The sequence below is a fragment of the Lissotriton vulgaris genome, chromosome 1_1 (assembly GCF_964263255.1).
Source record: "Lissotriton vulgaris chromosome 1_1, aLisVul1.2, whole genome shotgun sequence".
Lineage (NCBI taxonomy): Eukaryota > Metazoa > Chordata > Amphibia > Caudata > Salamandridae > Lissotriton > Lissotriton vulgaris.
In genome coordinates, this window is record NC_141685.1 from 1,147,568,065 (window position 1) to 1,147,583,299 (window position 15,235).

At 46.6% G+C, this 15,235-nt stretch overlaps 1 protein-coding gene across 8 annotated transcripts in view; it reads right to left on the bottom strand.

Annotated features, from left to right (window-relative positions):
* DGKA (diacylglycerol kinase alpha) overlaps window positions 1-15,235 on the bottom strand; it is a 458,241-nt gene that overhangs the window by 97,095 nt on the left and 345,911 nt on the right. For all 8 annotated transcript variants that reach the window (XM_086963960.1, XM_086963920.1, XM_086963969.1 and 5 more), the window contains one exon: window positions 6,362-6,481. In XM_086963960.1, coding sequence (XP_086820086.1) covers window positions 6,362-6,481 — 120 coding nt within the window. The remainder of the gene's footprint in view (window positions 1-6,361; window positions 6,482-15,235) is intronic.

Consider the following 15,235-nt stretch of genomic DNA (forward strand, 5'->3'; position numbering starts at 1 on the left):
AAAAATACCCCTGTACCCCAAAACCTAAACCTAGCCCTGAACCAAAACCCACCCTATACCCTAAAATTACCCTGTACACCCCATACCCAAACCCACCCTGAACCCTTAAAATACCCCTGAACCCCAAAACATATACCCCTACACCCCAAAACCAAAACCATATACTTACCTTAAACTTAAATTAAAAAAAATATGATTTTACCATTCATGCATTTTCAACTAATTCCGTTGTAAAAGCATGCGTGGTAAAAGCAAATAAAATGTAATGCGATACGTTACAATGGCATTGCGGAGTAATGGTACGTGCGTTATCTTTGTATGCGGAGTGATGGTAGGCGAGAAAAAAGTTTTGTTGAAAAGGTGGATTACCTCAACATATACATCCTGAATAATTTTTCCATTAGTACCAGTAGCTTGAGGGAGGTATCTAAAAACTCTTTGACCCTCTTTCCCAACAACATTCAACAGTAAAGCTTTTTTACGAGAAGGCTTAAACTCACTTCCATCCAGTGCTTCTAAATAGTTGTCGAACATGAGTACCCATTCATCCCAAGGCATTTGTGGTGTGCCAGGTTGCATTAAAAACAGGGTGGTGGCATAACTGAGACATGGGGTGAAGCAATAGGAGCTTGTGCTGAATTATCACCAAAAGCATCCATAATTGATAACAATTAATCAACAAGCGTGTCAAAAAGAAGGTGCAACAGTAATGCACAGTTCACGTTACAATGGTGGTAAAAAAAAAAAATATTCATTATTGAGAATACTAATGAACAAACTTCACGTCCCTTTACAACAAAGATAATGCTAAGATTGTCCCATACAAACATGCAAAAGAGAAAAACAAAGGTGTGCACATCACTGTAAAATGCACTAAGAAGAGAATGAAGGAGGAGCCAAGCTCGACAACGAGATTGCCGCACGTTAGCTCGGCTCCGCCGTCCTACCTGCCTAAATTCGAATATCCTGTCGCTCATCCTGCCCAAAACGGACAATAACTTATATGCAAAGCTCTGCAGTCACTTACCATCCATCCTGGTGGGTCCGGTGCTCAGTGGATCCGCAGCGGCGTCCTCCCGGAAAGTGCGGCCTCTCCGGGGTTGAGACCGGGGCCTCGCCCTTAGCGAGTTGCCGGCGAGACGGTGTCGGCGGCGGCCTCGGGTGGAGGATTGGGGCCGGCCAAAAGATGCCGATGTGCGAAGAGCCCGGAGGCAAATGAACGTGCCTGGGACTACCGTCCGGTACTCCAGAGGTGGTGTGCGGCAAGTTGTGGGTTGGGTACGCCGTGTTTGGTGGCTCCCCCCTTTGTCGCCGTCCGGCCGTACCGGACTCCTTCGCTCGGTGGCGGAGAGTGATCCTAGCGGAGCGGTGTCACCGGCGGATCCCCCTCTTTTGGTGGTCATCATTTTAGCGCCGTGGGTGCTGCTTGTGCGATTGTCGCAAAATGGCGGCGGTTGCCATGTCCTGTGTAAAGTCCCGGGATGCCGATTCCTTGCCCTTGTGCTCCGCTTGGGCCTGCACTGGTGAGCTCGAACCCACGATTGGCGACGTCCTGCAAGCGTTGAAGAATTGGAAATCGACCATGGCCCAGGACTCTTGTGTGCAGGACGATGTACTGGCCGCCATTGCTCCCGGGTCGTCCCTTGAGGACGCGGATGGGCCCGGGGTGGTTGTTGCTTGTTCCCCGCTTTCTGGTTGGGGTAGCGATGATCCGATACGTGTGCTGGTGCAACCGCTGGTGATCTTTGACACTGGTATACACGGCTGTCGTGAACAGTTCCTGCTTTGTCATCGGGAGAGGAGGTCCCATTTGCTGCTTCCATTGATCGTCCAGCAACTTTTCCACGGCCTTTTCTCATCGCCATGCCCTATGCCCACTGGATCGATGCACATCGTGACGTTGGCTAAGAAAGGACTAGGATGAGCCCGGTTCCTACTTCGGAGGACTACTAATCGGTGAATGGAGTTATGGACTGCCCCAAATTGTGATACTTTGTTGATTCCTTCATATTTACGTATAACTGAACACTTACCAGTTTCGTTTTGGGCCACACTCGTGGTGTGTATGGGCGGGGGGCGGGGGCCGCGCCATTCGCTACACGGTTCCTCTCCCCAGGCTTTCCTTTTTTCTCTTTTTCTTTTCCTTTTCTCTATATTATCTTATTCTATATTTCGGGTTCATAATTAGGGCGACAAGCACGCTGCTGGGGGGGGTAGGGCGTAGCCTTCTGCAGGGGTGCAGGGTGGGACGGGTGGATTAGGGTCTATTAGATAGTTCTTTGTTTCTATGGCTCTTTTGTGTCCTTTTCTTGGATCTCCACGACTGTGCGTAATCCCGCGGGGTGAGTTACTGGGAGGGGAGGAATAGGTATTATATATAATATGGTACCCATGGCTCTGTTTATCCTGAATTAATCGCTCCGCCCCCAAGCACGTTCGCTATTTGTATTTTTGATTGCCACTACCACCGTGGGGCGGGTACAGTAACGTGGAGTCCCCCTACTTCCTTTTCTCTTTAGTACTTTTGTTTTCTTATTTCTTGGGTTGGGTTGTATAATGATTGCAACTTATCTGTTTCCCTGATGGTTTTTATTACTGCGAAACGCTGTTCAGTTTGTCTCTGGGTACATGTGGTCGGGCGTGGATACTACCAATGAGGAACTGTAAGCGAACCTATGTTTTGCATGCTCTGGACCTTTCTGATTATTGCTTTTTGGCTGTACTGCAATGAAACAGTTGGTTTGTTCCCCGCCACGTACACCAGGTTGCTACCTATACAACTGATCCTTTATTCTTTAATATATAAAAATTAACCTCCTTTGATCCTATGTCGAGTGGTTCCAGTTAGTTAATATCATTGACTTGCAGCGTTAGGTAATACCGTCTAACCACTCAGGGCCTTTAATTGATAATGGTGCTTTCCAGTTTTGTTCCGTGGCCGGCCCCCGGGTTGTAGGCCCGTATTTGTACGCATCCATTTTCTCAAATAAAGGTTTTCAAAAAAAAAAAAAAAAAAAGAAGAGAATTAAATCAAGGTGTGCTTATCACCGACAGAACCGGTACATGCACTAAGAATAGTCTTACCAGGTGTGCAAGTCACCATAGGAGAAATCAGCTGTTGCACGTGGCTGTGAAGAACAAACCTCCGAAGGAAATAAGAGGACGTGACCTTTTAGGCGTGATCGCACTGCAGATGCGATGAAGAAATAACCAGGAAAATATTCCTTTTTCAGACGTATATTCTTTCGCTGCATCGCTCTCTCAAAAGGAGGATAGAGAGAGTTAACAGGAACTGACTAGACTGCCAGCCAATCATGCGAGGTATCCATGAAAGGAGGCGTGTCGTTTTACTGCTTCGCTTTGAGGACCAGCAATTATACGCCCACCGAAGAAACTGACACAGCTCATGCGCATGAGGAACAGGATATTATTAAGAACTTGAAATTCGCTAAGACCATGACCTGACCGCCTCCGTTGGTTCGCTGGGAATCCTTACGCCGCTGGGTTTCTAAATGTTGCTGCACGTCCTCAGGGTGACCAGCCAAGATCGTATCCAAAATTGTAATGAAGAAATGTCGCACTCAAGACATTATGAGTGATAAACAGTTGTCATTATTATAGTGTTTCCAGGGCCAACTAGGTGACAACAAGAGTTCTTCCTATACCCCTGCCAAGAACTCAGATGTTACTTTAACCTACTGTGCATCAATTTTATGGTTGAAAATAGGTTTATTTACGTTTGTTTGGAAAAACAATGAATTAAGAATAGGAAACAGAAGGAAGAAGATTATGGAAAAGTGCTGATTAACTACACAATAAATAATGTAATTAATGTATTCTTTTTCTGGGAACAACTGTATTAACCTGGCCTCTGAAACAATATTTTAGGCATACCTAACCGGTGAATTGAGAGGTTGTTATGTATCTCTTGCCTTTGTGTCCGACAGCGTGTTACAGCAAACAAACGATGGACGGAATGCTGACAATGCAAACATTCTCCCCCAGTCAAAAGATCTGGGTTAAATCCAACGTTCTTTTGCCCACTAAGCCACCCCAGTTTGGACCCACCCATATCAAATCAGTCTTGACCCTGTGCCCGAACTGCCAGGCCGGGTCCTCCATGGACCGGAAACAAGCATCCTGGGACCGGTATCAGGGTATGTCCCACTTCTTCAGCCAGGCTAGCTTGAATCCAGTGGCACAGTGAGCAAGGGACCCATGTCCTGGCTTACCCATACCACTTAGGGCGAAAAGTGTTACAGCAAACAAATGATGGACGGAATGCTGACAATGCAAACATTCTCCCCCAGTCAAAAGATCTGGGTTAAATCCACCGTTCTTTTGCCCACTAACCCACCCCAGTTTGGACCCACCCATATCAAATCAGTCTTGACCCTGTGCCCCATGGGAACAGTCCAAACCGAACTGCCAGGCCGGGTCCTCCGTGGACTGGAAACAAGCATCCTGGGACCGGTTTCAGGGTATGTCACACTTCTTCAGCCAGGCTAGCTTGAATCCAGTGGCACAGTGAGCAAGGGACCCATGTCCTGGCATACCCTATCCCACTTAGGGCGAAAAGTGTTACAGCAAACAAATGATGGACGGAATGCTGACAATGCAAACATTCTCCCCCAGTCAAAAGATCTGGGTTAAATCTACCGTTCTTTTGCCCACTAAGCCACCCCAGTTTGGCCCCAGCCATATGCAAATCAGTCTTGACCCTGTGCCCAAACTGCCAGGCCGGGTCCTCCGTGGACCGGAAACAAGCATCCGGGACCGGTATCAGGGTATGTCACACTTCTTCAGCCAGGCTAGCTTGAATCCAGTGGCACAGTGAGCAAGGGACCCATGTCCTGGCTTACCCATACCACTTAGGGCGAAAAGTGTTACAGCAAACAAATGATGGACGGAATGCTGACAATGCAAACATTCTCCCCCAGTCAAAAGATCTGGGTTAAATCCACTGTTCTTTTGCCCACTAACCCACCCCAGTTTGGACCCACCCATATCAAATCAGTCTTGACCCTGTGCCCCATGGGAACAGTCCAAACCGAACTGCCAGGCCGGGTCCTCCGTGGACTGGAAACAAGCATCCTGGGACCGGTTTCAGGGTATGTCATCCTTCTTCAGCCAGGCAAGCTTGAATCCAGTGGCACAGTGAGCAAGAGACCCACATCTGGGATCAAGCTATCCTGGCTGATGAGGGCTGAAAACCCAAAACCGGTCCTAGGATGCTTGTTTCCAGTCCAGGGAGGACCTGGCTTGGCAGTTCGGGCTGGACTGTTCCCATGGGGCACAGGGTCAAGACTGATTTGCATATGGCTGGGTTCAAACTGGAATGGTATGGTGAGCAAAAAAACAATTGAGTTAGGCCCAGATCTCTATACTGGGTTAAATTGTATGACATTGTTCTGCATTCTGTCCATCAACTGTTATTTTTGCATTTTTCACCTCGAGTGGGACAGGTATGCTCAGACGTGAGTCCCGTGCTCTCCATGCCACTGGAATCAAGCTATCCTGGCTGATGAAGGCTGAAAGCCCGAAACCGGTCCTAGGATGCTTGTTTCCAGTCCAGGGAGGACCTGGCTTGGCAGTTTGGGCTGGACTGTTCCCATGGGGCACAGGCTCAAGACTGATTTGCATATGGCTGGGTTAAAACTGGAATGGCATGGTGAGCAAAAAAACGATGGATTTAGGCCCAGATCTCTGTACTGGGGTGAATGTATGACATTGTTCTGCATTCTGCCCATCAACTGTTGTTTTTGCATTTGTGTCCGACAGCAGCAAAGCCAAGAGATTATACAATTTGTAGTACACACTAAAATTAAAGGTGCGTCAGTGATCTATACTTTGACATAACTCGCAATCTCATCTGACAATCAGAGAGGCAGAAAATGACGCCACCTTCATGGGAAAGGTCAAGCAGGCGCATTTCCTTTAAAAGTATGTGTGACATCACGCAGATGCCACAGAACCGCAGTCCCACAGAGCCATGCGTGACATCACTTTATTTTGACTGGCCCCACAGAGACTCACTCCCCCTAGAGGCGCACGTGACATCGTCTTCAAGTGACAGACGCCACATAAATCCACTACCTTTGAGGCATGTGTGACATCATTTTCATGTCACAGTTGATCCAGGCATTTGCCCCAAACAGGCAGGCACCTTCATGTGACAGATCCAGCTGGTTCCTACCCCCATAGATGTGCACATTTCGGCATCCTCATATGACAAATGCAGTAGAGAGCCACCCCTGTAGTAGCACACATTTCACCATCTTCAAGTGACAGACAGAGCAGAGGCGCGTGCACAAAGCAGGACACATTTCACCATCCCCCATAGAGACACACATGACATCACCTTCGTATGACACCAAACACAGCAGAGACCCGTCAAGCTCTGGAAGCTTTTTATCTTCTTCTGACACTCATCGCATTTGTTGCCTTCACATCCTCCCTTCACCCACATGTGGGCCTGGACCTGAACCAGAGAGAAGATCGAGAGGGGCAGAGATGAAGAGTGGTAACAAAATATCGACTTTTAAATATCGACCTGCAACAATTTCAGCTTCAAGATACTGTCTTGTACAATATCATCAAGGTAAGTAGATGTGGAGTTAGAATAGAAAACCAAGGGGGCCCAGCTAGAGAAGAAGGCGGATGCCAGTGACAGAGGGTGTGGCACCACGCCCCAACATCCAGAATTTATCTTGATAATAGCCCTATCTTACAACTCTGAATGTCCTTCTTCACCTCTAGTTTTCATTTATGTGCTGATGGAGGTTCGGCTTGTACCTTCTGTGTAGTCATCGTAGCTGCAGCTGCCCGAAAGCAATAGGCAGGCCAGACCTACAGTGACCACATATCTCCAGGTCGGACATGGACTCAAGCCTGGAATTTGTCACCTACAAATCATTGTTTTCAGGTGTGTTATCCTAATAAGTTCCATGGAGACAAAACAAGACTACAACACCCTGAATGCTTGAGGCTATCACAGAAAGGCCCAAGATCCTTAATGTCCTGGAGGAAGGTGGCGGTCTATGCTGGACAAGCTCATGAGGCTGGTCAAGGTAGGCCCCCCCACCGAGGTTCATAGAGGAAGGAGATGTGCCTGGACCGGGCTGAGAAAACTGCTTGGCTTCCTCCTCCGCCGCAGGAGTGCTGGGGTTCTGACAGGGGTAGAAAAGTCTAGCAGCAGCAATGAGAGTATTGGAATCACAAAATGGCGACCTGGCTGTGAGGCAGGGCCAACTGCCTCAAGGAAATCCTGCCGGCATAGAGGTGAGCACTGGCTGGCAAGCGAAAGCTCCACACTGCACCAAGGGGAGAAGCTACCAGCAGCAGAAGAAGACAAGGGCAGAAGACGAAGCTCCCTAAACCAGTACTGGACTGCTGCAGCCCAGGATACCGGCAATGCGGTGGTCTGAAGAGATCTTGTCAAATGGAATCCAGCTCCCCGCTGCCCTTGGACAGGAATGGATACCCCAGGTTTCATAAGGTGACATCAGGGGGCACGTGGGAGGAGCTGTAGAAATGAAGAGCCCTGGCGGGTGGTGGTGTTGACAGCAGCCTCCTAGGCGGAACACAAACTTGTTGAAATTGGGGGACGGAAACCAAGATTCTACTTAGGTCTGGCTGCTTGTGCTCCGTGTGGTGTCGGGTTAGCGATTACATCAGGGAGCAGAAACGAGCCACACTGTCTTCTGAGGCATCATTCATCCAGGCTACATAGTGAAGAAGAGCATCCCTCATTGAGATGGGGGGTACCCCCTAATGGATAGTGGGGGACAGTCAGCCCCTTCACAGAAGCCCAGGTCTGCCCCCGGTAATGCAAACTCAAGTACCTGTTTTGAGACCTGGAGAGGTGTGTGTGTGCGCCATTCCCTATATGAACAGAGACTTTGTAGCAAATGGATGGAACCTGGTTTTAGCAAATGGATGGAACTTGGTTTTGTGGGAGTCTGATTATCAGGGCCAGTGGTATCCATTTCCGTTGAATCTGATTTGGCATGTACAAGATGGAAGATGGACATAGCTTCCTCAGCCAGTGGTTAGTGATCCAGACACTGAATTAAAGAGAATAGAGTTGGGACTACCTGTAGAAATTAAATGAGCATCTTGTTAGCAAAGGGCTTCTGACTAGGTCTTCCTGGGCACTGTCATTCTGTAGATGGTAGGGCTATAAGTGGGAGTGTAATTGTTAAGATGAAGAAGTTTCTTGGCAGAGCCTGTCATTTTGTCTGTCAGGGATTGTTGCTTCAGGAAAGCTGATGCCAATGCCTACTGTACTAACCCACCCGATCGTGAGTCAAAATTAATAGAGACATTTGTAAGCAGATTTTCTCCCCCACAAACCTGGCTCTGAGGTCAGTGAATGGCAGCTGTCTTCTAGACCGCTACTCCACAGTGGCACCATTTTTACTATCAGTTCCAGACAACCTTCAGGTGTCCCTTACTCAAGCTATCTAGGGTGGCTGCAATGCAGCAAGATTCTTAATACATTCTGGCTTGAACAGGACCAACTACTCATGTCAAGCACTGGGCACGATTGTGACATTCCGATGACACACCTGGATGAGGTCTACGGGCTTCTTCCATAATATCCAATCGTCCCTAATGAACATGCCATTTGATGGCTCTCGCCTTTTTGCTAAGAAGGTAAATTCGGTTCTAGAACGTTTTAAAGAGAGCAGGACCACAGCACTTTCTTTGGGCCTGTCTACCACAATCAGACATTTCCTGCAGCAATTTTGCCTCCCCCGTGGCTATGGTAGCTGTATTTAGTATCGCCAATGCTAGACCCCTCCTCCAACCTAGCAGGCCATCCACCCTTTTTATAGTAGAGGTTGCAGGTCACAAAGCAATGTCTTTAGCTTAAGCTTGTTCTTCCCGGCATGCAATCATCCTTCCATGGGCAGGATTCAATTTTTCCTCCAAGGGTAGCAAGTGATCACTTCAGATAAGCGGGTCCCCCAACCTGTACATTGGGGCTACAGCCTTCCATTTCTCTCCACCCTGTTGCACTTTCCACCACCACCTGTCCGTCTTGCAACAGAAAGTGCAGGCCTTTTGGCAAAAAAGTGGTACAAGAAAGGGTTGTCTCAGAAGTAGGAACTGGCTCTTATTCCTGTTAGTCTTACAAATTCCTGTGCCGAAGGATAGAGGCCTTACTCCTATTTTACATCTTCGCCCTCAGAATGCCTTCCTGCAGAGGGACACATTAAAAAGGCTCACACTAGCTCAAGCCCTCTCTGCCTTAGGCTCCGGAGATTGGATGGTGGCGTTGGACCCGCATGACGCATGTTTCCATATCCCTATCGTACAAGCCCAAAGGAACTATATGCAGTTCACAGTGGACCAGGAGCATTTTCAGTTCGTTGAGCTCCCTTTTGGCCTCACCACTGCCCCTTCCTCGGGTGTTCATGAAAGTGATGGTGATGGTTGCACCACACCTTCAGAGGGCAGGGGTACCAGTCTTCCCCTACCTTGATGATTGGCTGTTGATGGCAGGTTCTCCCAGGCAGTCATCAACTATCTCTAGACAATGGCGATGGCCTCACTGTCAGTGTGCCAATGTCACACCTGCCTGTTTCTCAGATGCTTCTATTCACAGGAACCATGTTAGGTACAGCACAATTGTGTGCTTTCCCCCCAGAGTGAAAGTCCAAGACACTGAGCTATGATTCCAATGTTTCTGCCTTTTTTATGGATCTCAGTGCGGATGACTCTGAGACTGCTGGCCTCCAGCATAGTGCTGTTCAAACAAAAAAAATAGCACATTCAGCCTCTGTGGGACAAGGCCGGATTGGCTGTACCGGGCATTGGGCATTTACCTAGGATCCTGGAATGGTGGTTGGGGAGGGAGAGTGGAGGGTTTGTGTACGGGATGGCGGTTTTCGCATTAGTTCTACGATATCGGCCCCCCACCCTTCCAGGCTCCCAGGGAAATGTTTTTTTGAAAATTGTTAGGAAGTTAAAAGCCCCCGCTGTAGAGTTCCTTTTATATCCTGCAGTTTTCAGGCTACAATAAAAGTGTCAAGATATCTGAGGTGATTAATGCTCCTGCTGTAGCGAGTTTTGTCTAGTGTCAGTTTTGACTCATCTAAAGTAGCGCAGAGGTTTAATATACCTGCTGCAAAGAACAAGTACCATACAGATCACATAACTGTATTTTATGTGCATTGCTCAGTGGGTTACAGCTTTTGTCACAGGGATCCTTTTGTTGTTTGCAGTTCATAAGTTACAATCGTAACATAGCACAGTGAGCTAAGAACTGCCATCAAAGAGCTACATGCAAACTGCATCGTACAAGTTAGGAAGTTATGTTTTATTCCAGTCTTTCATTATCCTAATGTTGCTAAAAGGGGTTTGTTTGGGTAGGAATAATTTTAGTAAAAATTTTTTTTTAAGTTTTATATAGTGCGAACTAGACCCACAGATATCGGGTATCAGAGTGCTTTACATAGCACCAGTTTTGTTACATGAGGACACATTCATTTTTGTTAGGCACAGGGAGATTAAGTGATTTGCCCAGAATCACAAGATGTTGAGCGTTGTTGACGAGATTCGAACCTGGTTCCCCAGCTTCGACGTTGACCGCTCTTACATCCTCTCCTTATTAGTAAAGCCAACCTTAACCACTGTGGTACGTTTTAAATCCGGAGTATGTATTTCCCCAGTCCAACCCCTCTCAAAAAATGACTACCTTTATGGATGACAAGTGACTCCCCCTTTATCTTATGTAACATTTTCTATACACTGATTTACACACAAATGAGTCATTGTCTCTGTGTGTGTGTAATGTAAACAGCTCCGACACCCAACACTGGGGCACTATAAAACAAATGAAATACATGTGGGAGAGGGTCTATGGAGAGATGATGGGCACTGTTGGAGGGAGATAGTGAGGGAATCATTGAAGGGCCCCAACAAAGATTGTCACAGCTATCAGCACTAAAGCTGGCATTGGCCCGCACTCAGTGAGAAGCCCCCTGTCCGTAATTGTCGCGAGGTGACCTTGTCTTTCAGATAAGACCATAGAGGATCTGGGGTTAATAAATGGCCAGCATGAAGGACTAAATTAGCTTTTTAGGCTTTCCTGTGTTAAAAACGTATTGATTCAGTAATTGAAGTATATTTGTATTATAAATCACTGTAACACAAATTGTCATGTGATTTGAGGATGACATGTTTAACAAACATTGTCTTCCTTGTTAATACATCATTATAGACATTGCTTTTTGACATGCCTACAGTGCCATTTTAGCATGATGATAGCTTGACTCATTAAAAGGGAGTCTTAGCTGCACTTTGACGTGTTATATGTAGACTTTCTAATTGGACCTATAATCCACACATGTGAAAAAGGCCTAATTCTAATTGCTTAAGTGGATGGAATTCCTGGTATACTGTAAGGTCATTTACTATGCTTTAAAAGCTAATACAATTGAATGTATAATGATAAATGTGTTGTAGAATGCACAATTTTTGCCACTTTCTCCCAAATTTTCTTGGGTGGAAAACCACCCAAATCCCTCTTGTACACTTTCTATGCACCCTAAGGGGGCTGGTCTGACACAGTTTTCTAGCACTGCTTTGTTTTCCCAGTCTGGCACTGCTGTGGGACCTCAAGTTCCAATAGGCACACCACTAAGGGAATATGTCGGATTGTACCCAGATTTCAGAAAAGACTTCTTGCAACCTGCCAAAGTGGCTATCAGATTGCAACTGGTCAGTGTCAGACCCCGCTTTCTACCCCACCCAGATGTGATTGCTGCTTTGCATCTGGATTAGTGAGGCCATCTGGGAGAAGTGGATATTAGTGGCCTTGGTTCTCAGCAGAGACTCAACGCCACATCGTTTTTTTGGGAATTGAGGTGATTCACTTGGTGTTGAAGCCCTTCCTGATCACCATCAAGAGGAAGACTGGTGCAGGTACTCATGGACAACACCACTGCCATGTGCTACTGCACCAATCAGGAAGAGGTTGGATCTTGGATCCTGTGCCAGGAGGCTCTACATCTCTGGAAGTGGCTGTACCACCAGGTTATTATTCTGTTGGTGAACCATCTGGCAGGATCCCTAAACTTCAGATTGGACAAACCAATGACGCTTAGCGGATCAAAAATGACATTTACACATGGGGTGGTGCAGGTCCTCTTTGATCCATGGGGGGAACCCTTGCTTGATCTTTTCACCACTGCTGCAATGCCAGCACTTTTGCACATTGGAGTTTCCAAGGCGGATCTTTCTCAGAAATGCATTCCGTCTAGAGTAAAGCTTGGGCCTCCTGTATACCTTACCACCTCTGCCTCTCCTGCCCTGGTTCTGAAAAGGATCAGGAAGAATGGGCCTAAGTCATCTTAATGGCATCAGATTGGACCAGTAGAGAGTGGTGCCTGGAACTCCTGGGCACGAGCATCTTTCCTACAATCAAGGTGCAGCTTTGGGAGGATCTTCTGTCACAGCAGCAGGGCAGAGTACTGCACCCTGGGCTGCACACTTTACATCTCAATGCTTGGAGATTGAGGCCGCAGCAGTTGACCTTCTTCCTGAAGTCATTGATGTCATTTTGGCAGTGAGATGTCCCTCTAAAAAAGGGGTGTATGCCAGTTTTTGGTAAATATGTGCAGTACCCGACATATTGACCTACTAAAAGCCATTTTGACTGAAGTTTTGTTGTTTGTTTTGTACATGGCCAACTTGCTTTGGCATTGCTAAAGACTATTTGTCCAAGCTTTCTGCCAGATGCTGGATCAGCCTTCTTTACTTAATTCACTTGTTGTGACATGGCTGTTGAAAGGTTTGCAACATGTATTTTAACCAAAACCATTTATCATACCACAGTGAGACTTGAACTTAGTTCTCCCTAAGTGGTCACTCCTTTTCATGTCAGGTACACTATCATCCTTCCGGAATTGATTGGGCCACCCCATACCTCTAAGGGGGAAGAGAGACTTCATTGTTTGGGCCTTAAGAGGCCACTAAGTTTTCATATCGATCATATCAAGAAACACTAGGTGGATGATCAGCAGTTTGTCGGGTCCTGCGGGTAAAGAAAAGGGTAAGGCAGAGCAAAAGGGAACCCTCTCCCGATGGATTGTTCTTAGCATGATATATTTGAATGCTCTTGTGAAGGACCCTGTAGAAGGCTTATTGCACCAGAACTAAGGTTGCTGCCACTGTGCTAGCACGTAGACTACCTGTCCTGGACATGTGTCAGGCAGCTATGTGGTCAATTGTACATACATTCACGAAACACTGCCTCAACAGTCAGGTACATTGAGAGGGGCATTTTAGTCATTCTGTCCTGCAGGACTTTCTGGTCTGAACCAGTTGATAGACCCACCATCTGGGAGATACTACTATGGCATCAATTCACAAGGTGAAGAATCTGCGGTTAGAAGTATCCATCAGAAGAACAAGTTACTTATCTTTGTTAACAATCTATATAGTGGATACTCTATCCAACTGCAAAATCCTCACCAATGCTCCTTGGTCCCCGTTTGTGAGCTGGACTCTTTTTTCATCTAAAAAGGCCCCTATCTAGAGATCTGCATACTTGCCATGTCAATCTGCGTCTGAGGCGCAGACTGCCTAAAAAAGCAACTGATGTCAACAGGCATGGTTGACATTTATGTGCAGATCTGCTCATCACTTCCAGAGCAGAATGACATCCACTTGGAGCCACATGACGTAACCTACCAGCGTGCAGGAATACTGCTTTAAAGTTTCCCGATTCAGTCTGATGCCAGGGGAATATTCACAATGTGTGAAATTATTTAGGGAAGGACATTACAGCTGACACTGTGCTAGAAACTCAACATGGCACCTTTAGGAGAGGAGGTAAAGCGGAACCTTCTGTGTTGGGACATTGTCCCACTTCAAAAAATGGTTAAGGTAGCTTTAGTTAAGATTATTGTACTCCCTAGGAAAGTTTACATGCCTCCAAAACTACCCCTATGAGATTACAGCACATTTTCGATGCATTTAACTCAGCCAGGGTCAATATCACCTGTGGTGTACCTCAGGGCGCATCCCTCTCCCCCCACCTGTTCAATATTTATATTTGTCCCACTGATTCAATCCCTCCAAAGTAGGGGAGTGAAGGTATATAGCTATGCAGATGATATGCAGTTGATATTCCAGATTGACAATGTTGGAGGAATCTAAAGTCTTCTTCCAAAATACCATGCTTTTTTATTAAAGACTGGATGAGTCACAACCATCTCAAATTAAACTCTGACAAAACAGAGATAGTCATTTCCAATAACAGACTCCGTCATTGGACGCCAGGACACTGGCCAGCTGCATTGGGCACCCCACCTATCCTTAAGAACCCGGTCAAAAGACTGGGATCAAAATCAATGCCAACTTGTCCATGCATGAACAGATCAGTCTGGTCACTTCCTTGTGCGTCTATCATCTAAGGACTTTCAAGAAAACCAGAAGATTATTTACTAGATAGGTAAGCAGGGTAATCATGCTGGCCTTGATTATGTGCAGGCTGATTACGCCAATGCTATCTATTTGGGTCTTCCTGCCAATCAAATCCATAGATTGCAGCTGATCCAGAATCAGGCAGCTAGGTTGGTTTTTTCAGCAACCGAGACATTGTCATAACAAGCAACTAATGAAGAAGCTTCCCTGGCTTCCTGTGACCCAGCGGTTCACGTTTAAGACAGGCTTCATGATTTTCAATGCACTCCATGAGACGGGCCCCAAATTCATCTCCACAAAGATTTCACTGTACCTTCCCAAACAGAATCTCCAATCAGTCTTTATGAATATGCTGGCTATCCCTAGATTTAAGCGTAAGAGAATGGGTGGTTCTCGATTCTCTGTACTCGGCCCAAAACTCTGGAATTCCCTGCCGATTGACATCAGACTAACGTCTGAGTACATCAGTATCAGAAAAAAACGGAAAACTTGGCTGTTCACCCAAGCCTACTGTTAGAGGGCGGTTTCTCCTATCTCCCATAGCGCTAAGAGACCTTTCGGTAAACGAGCGATTAATAAATCCCCCAAACATAAACATAAACTTTATGTGAAGGCTCCTACATCTTTCTGCAGGTGGGTAAAATATGATAGATTCTGTTTTGTAAGTGTACCCAATCGGTGTATGATGGTGGCCTTGGCAGATATGCACCTTTACAACTTGGCAGCCCAGCTAACCATGGCTAATGGCTGTCTGGATGTAGGACACTGCTTTACACTTTAAACCAGATTTATTTGA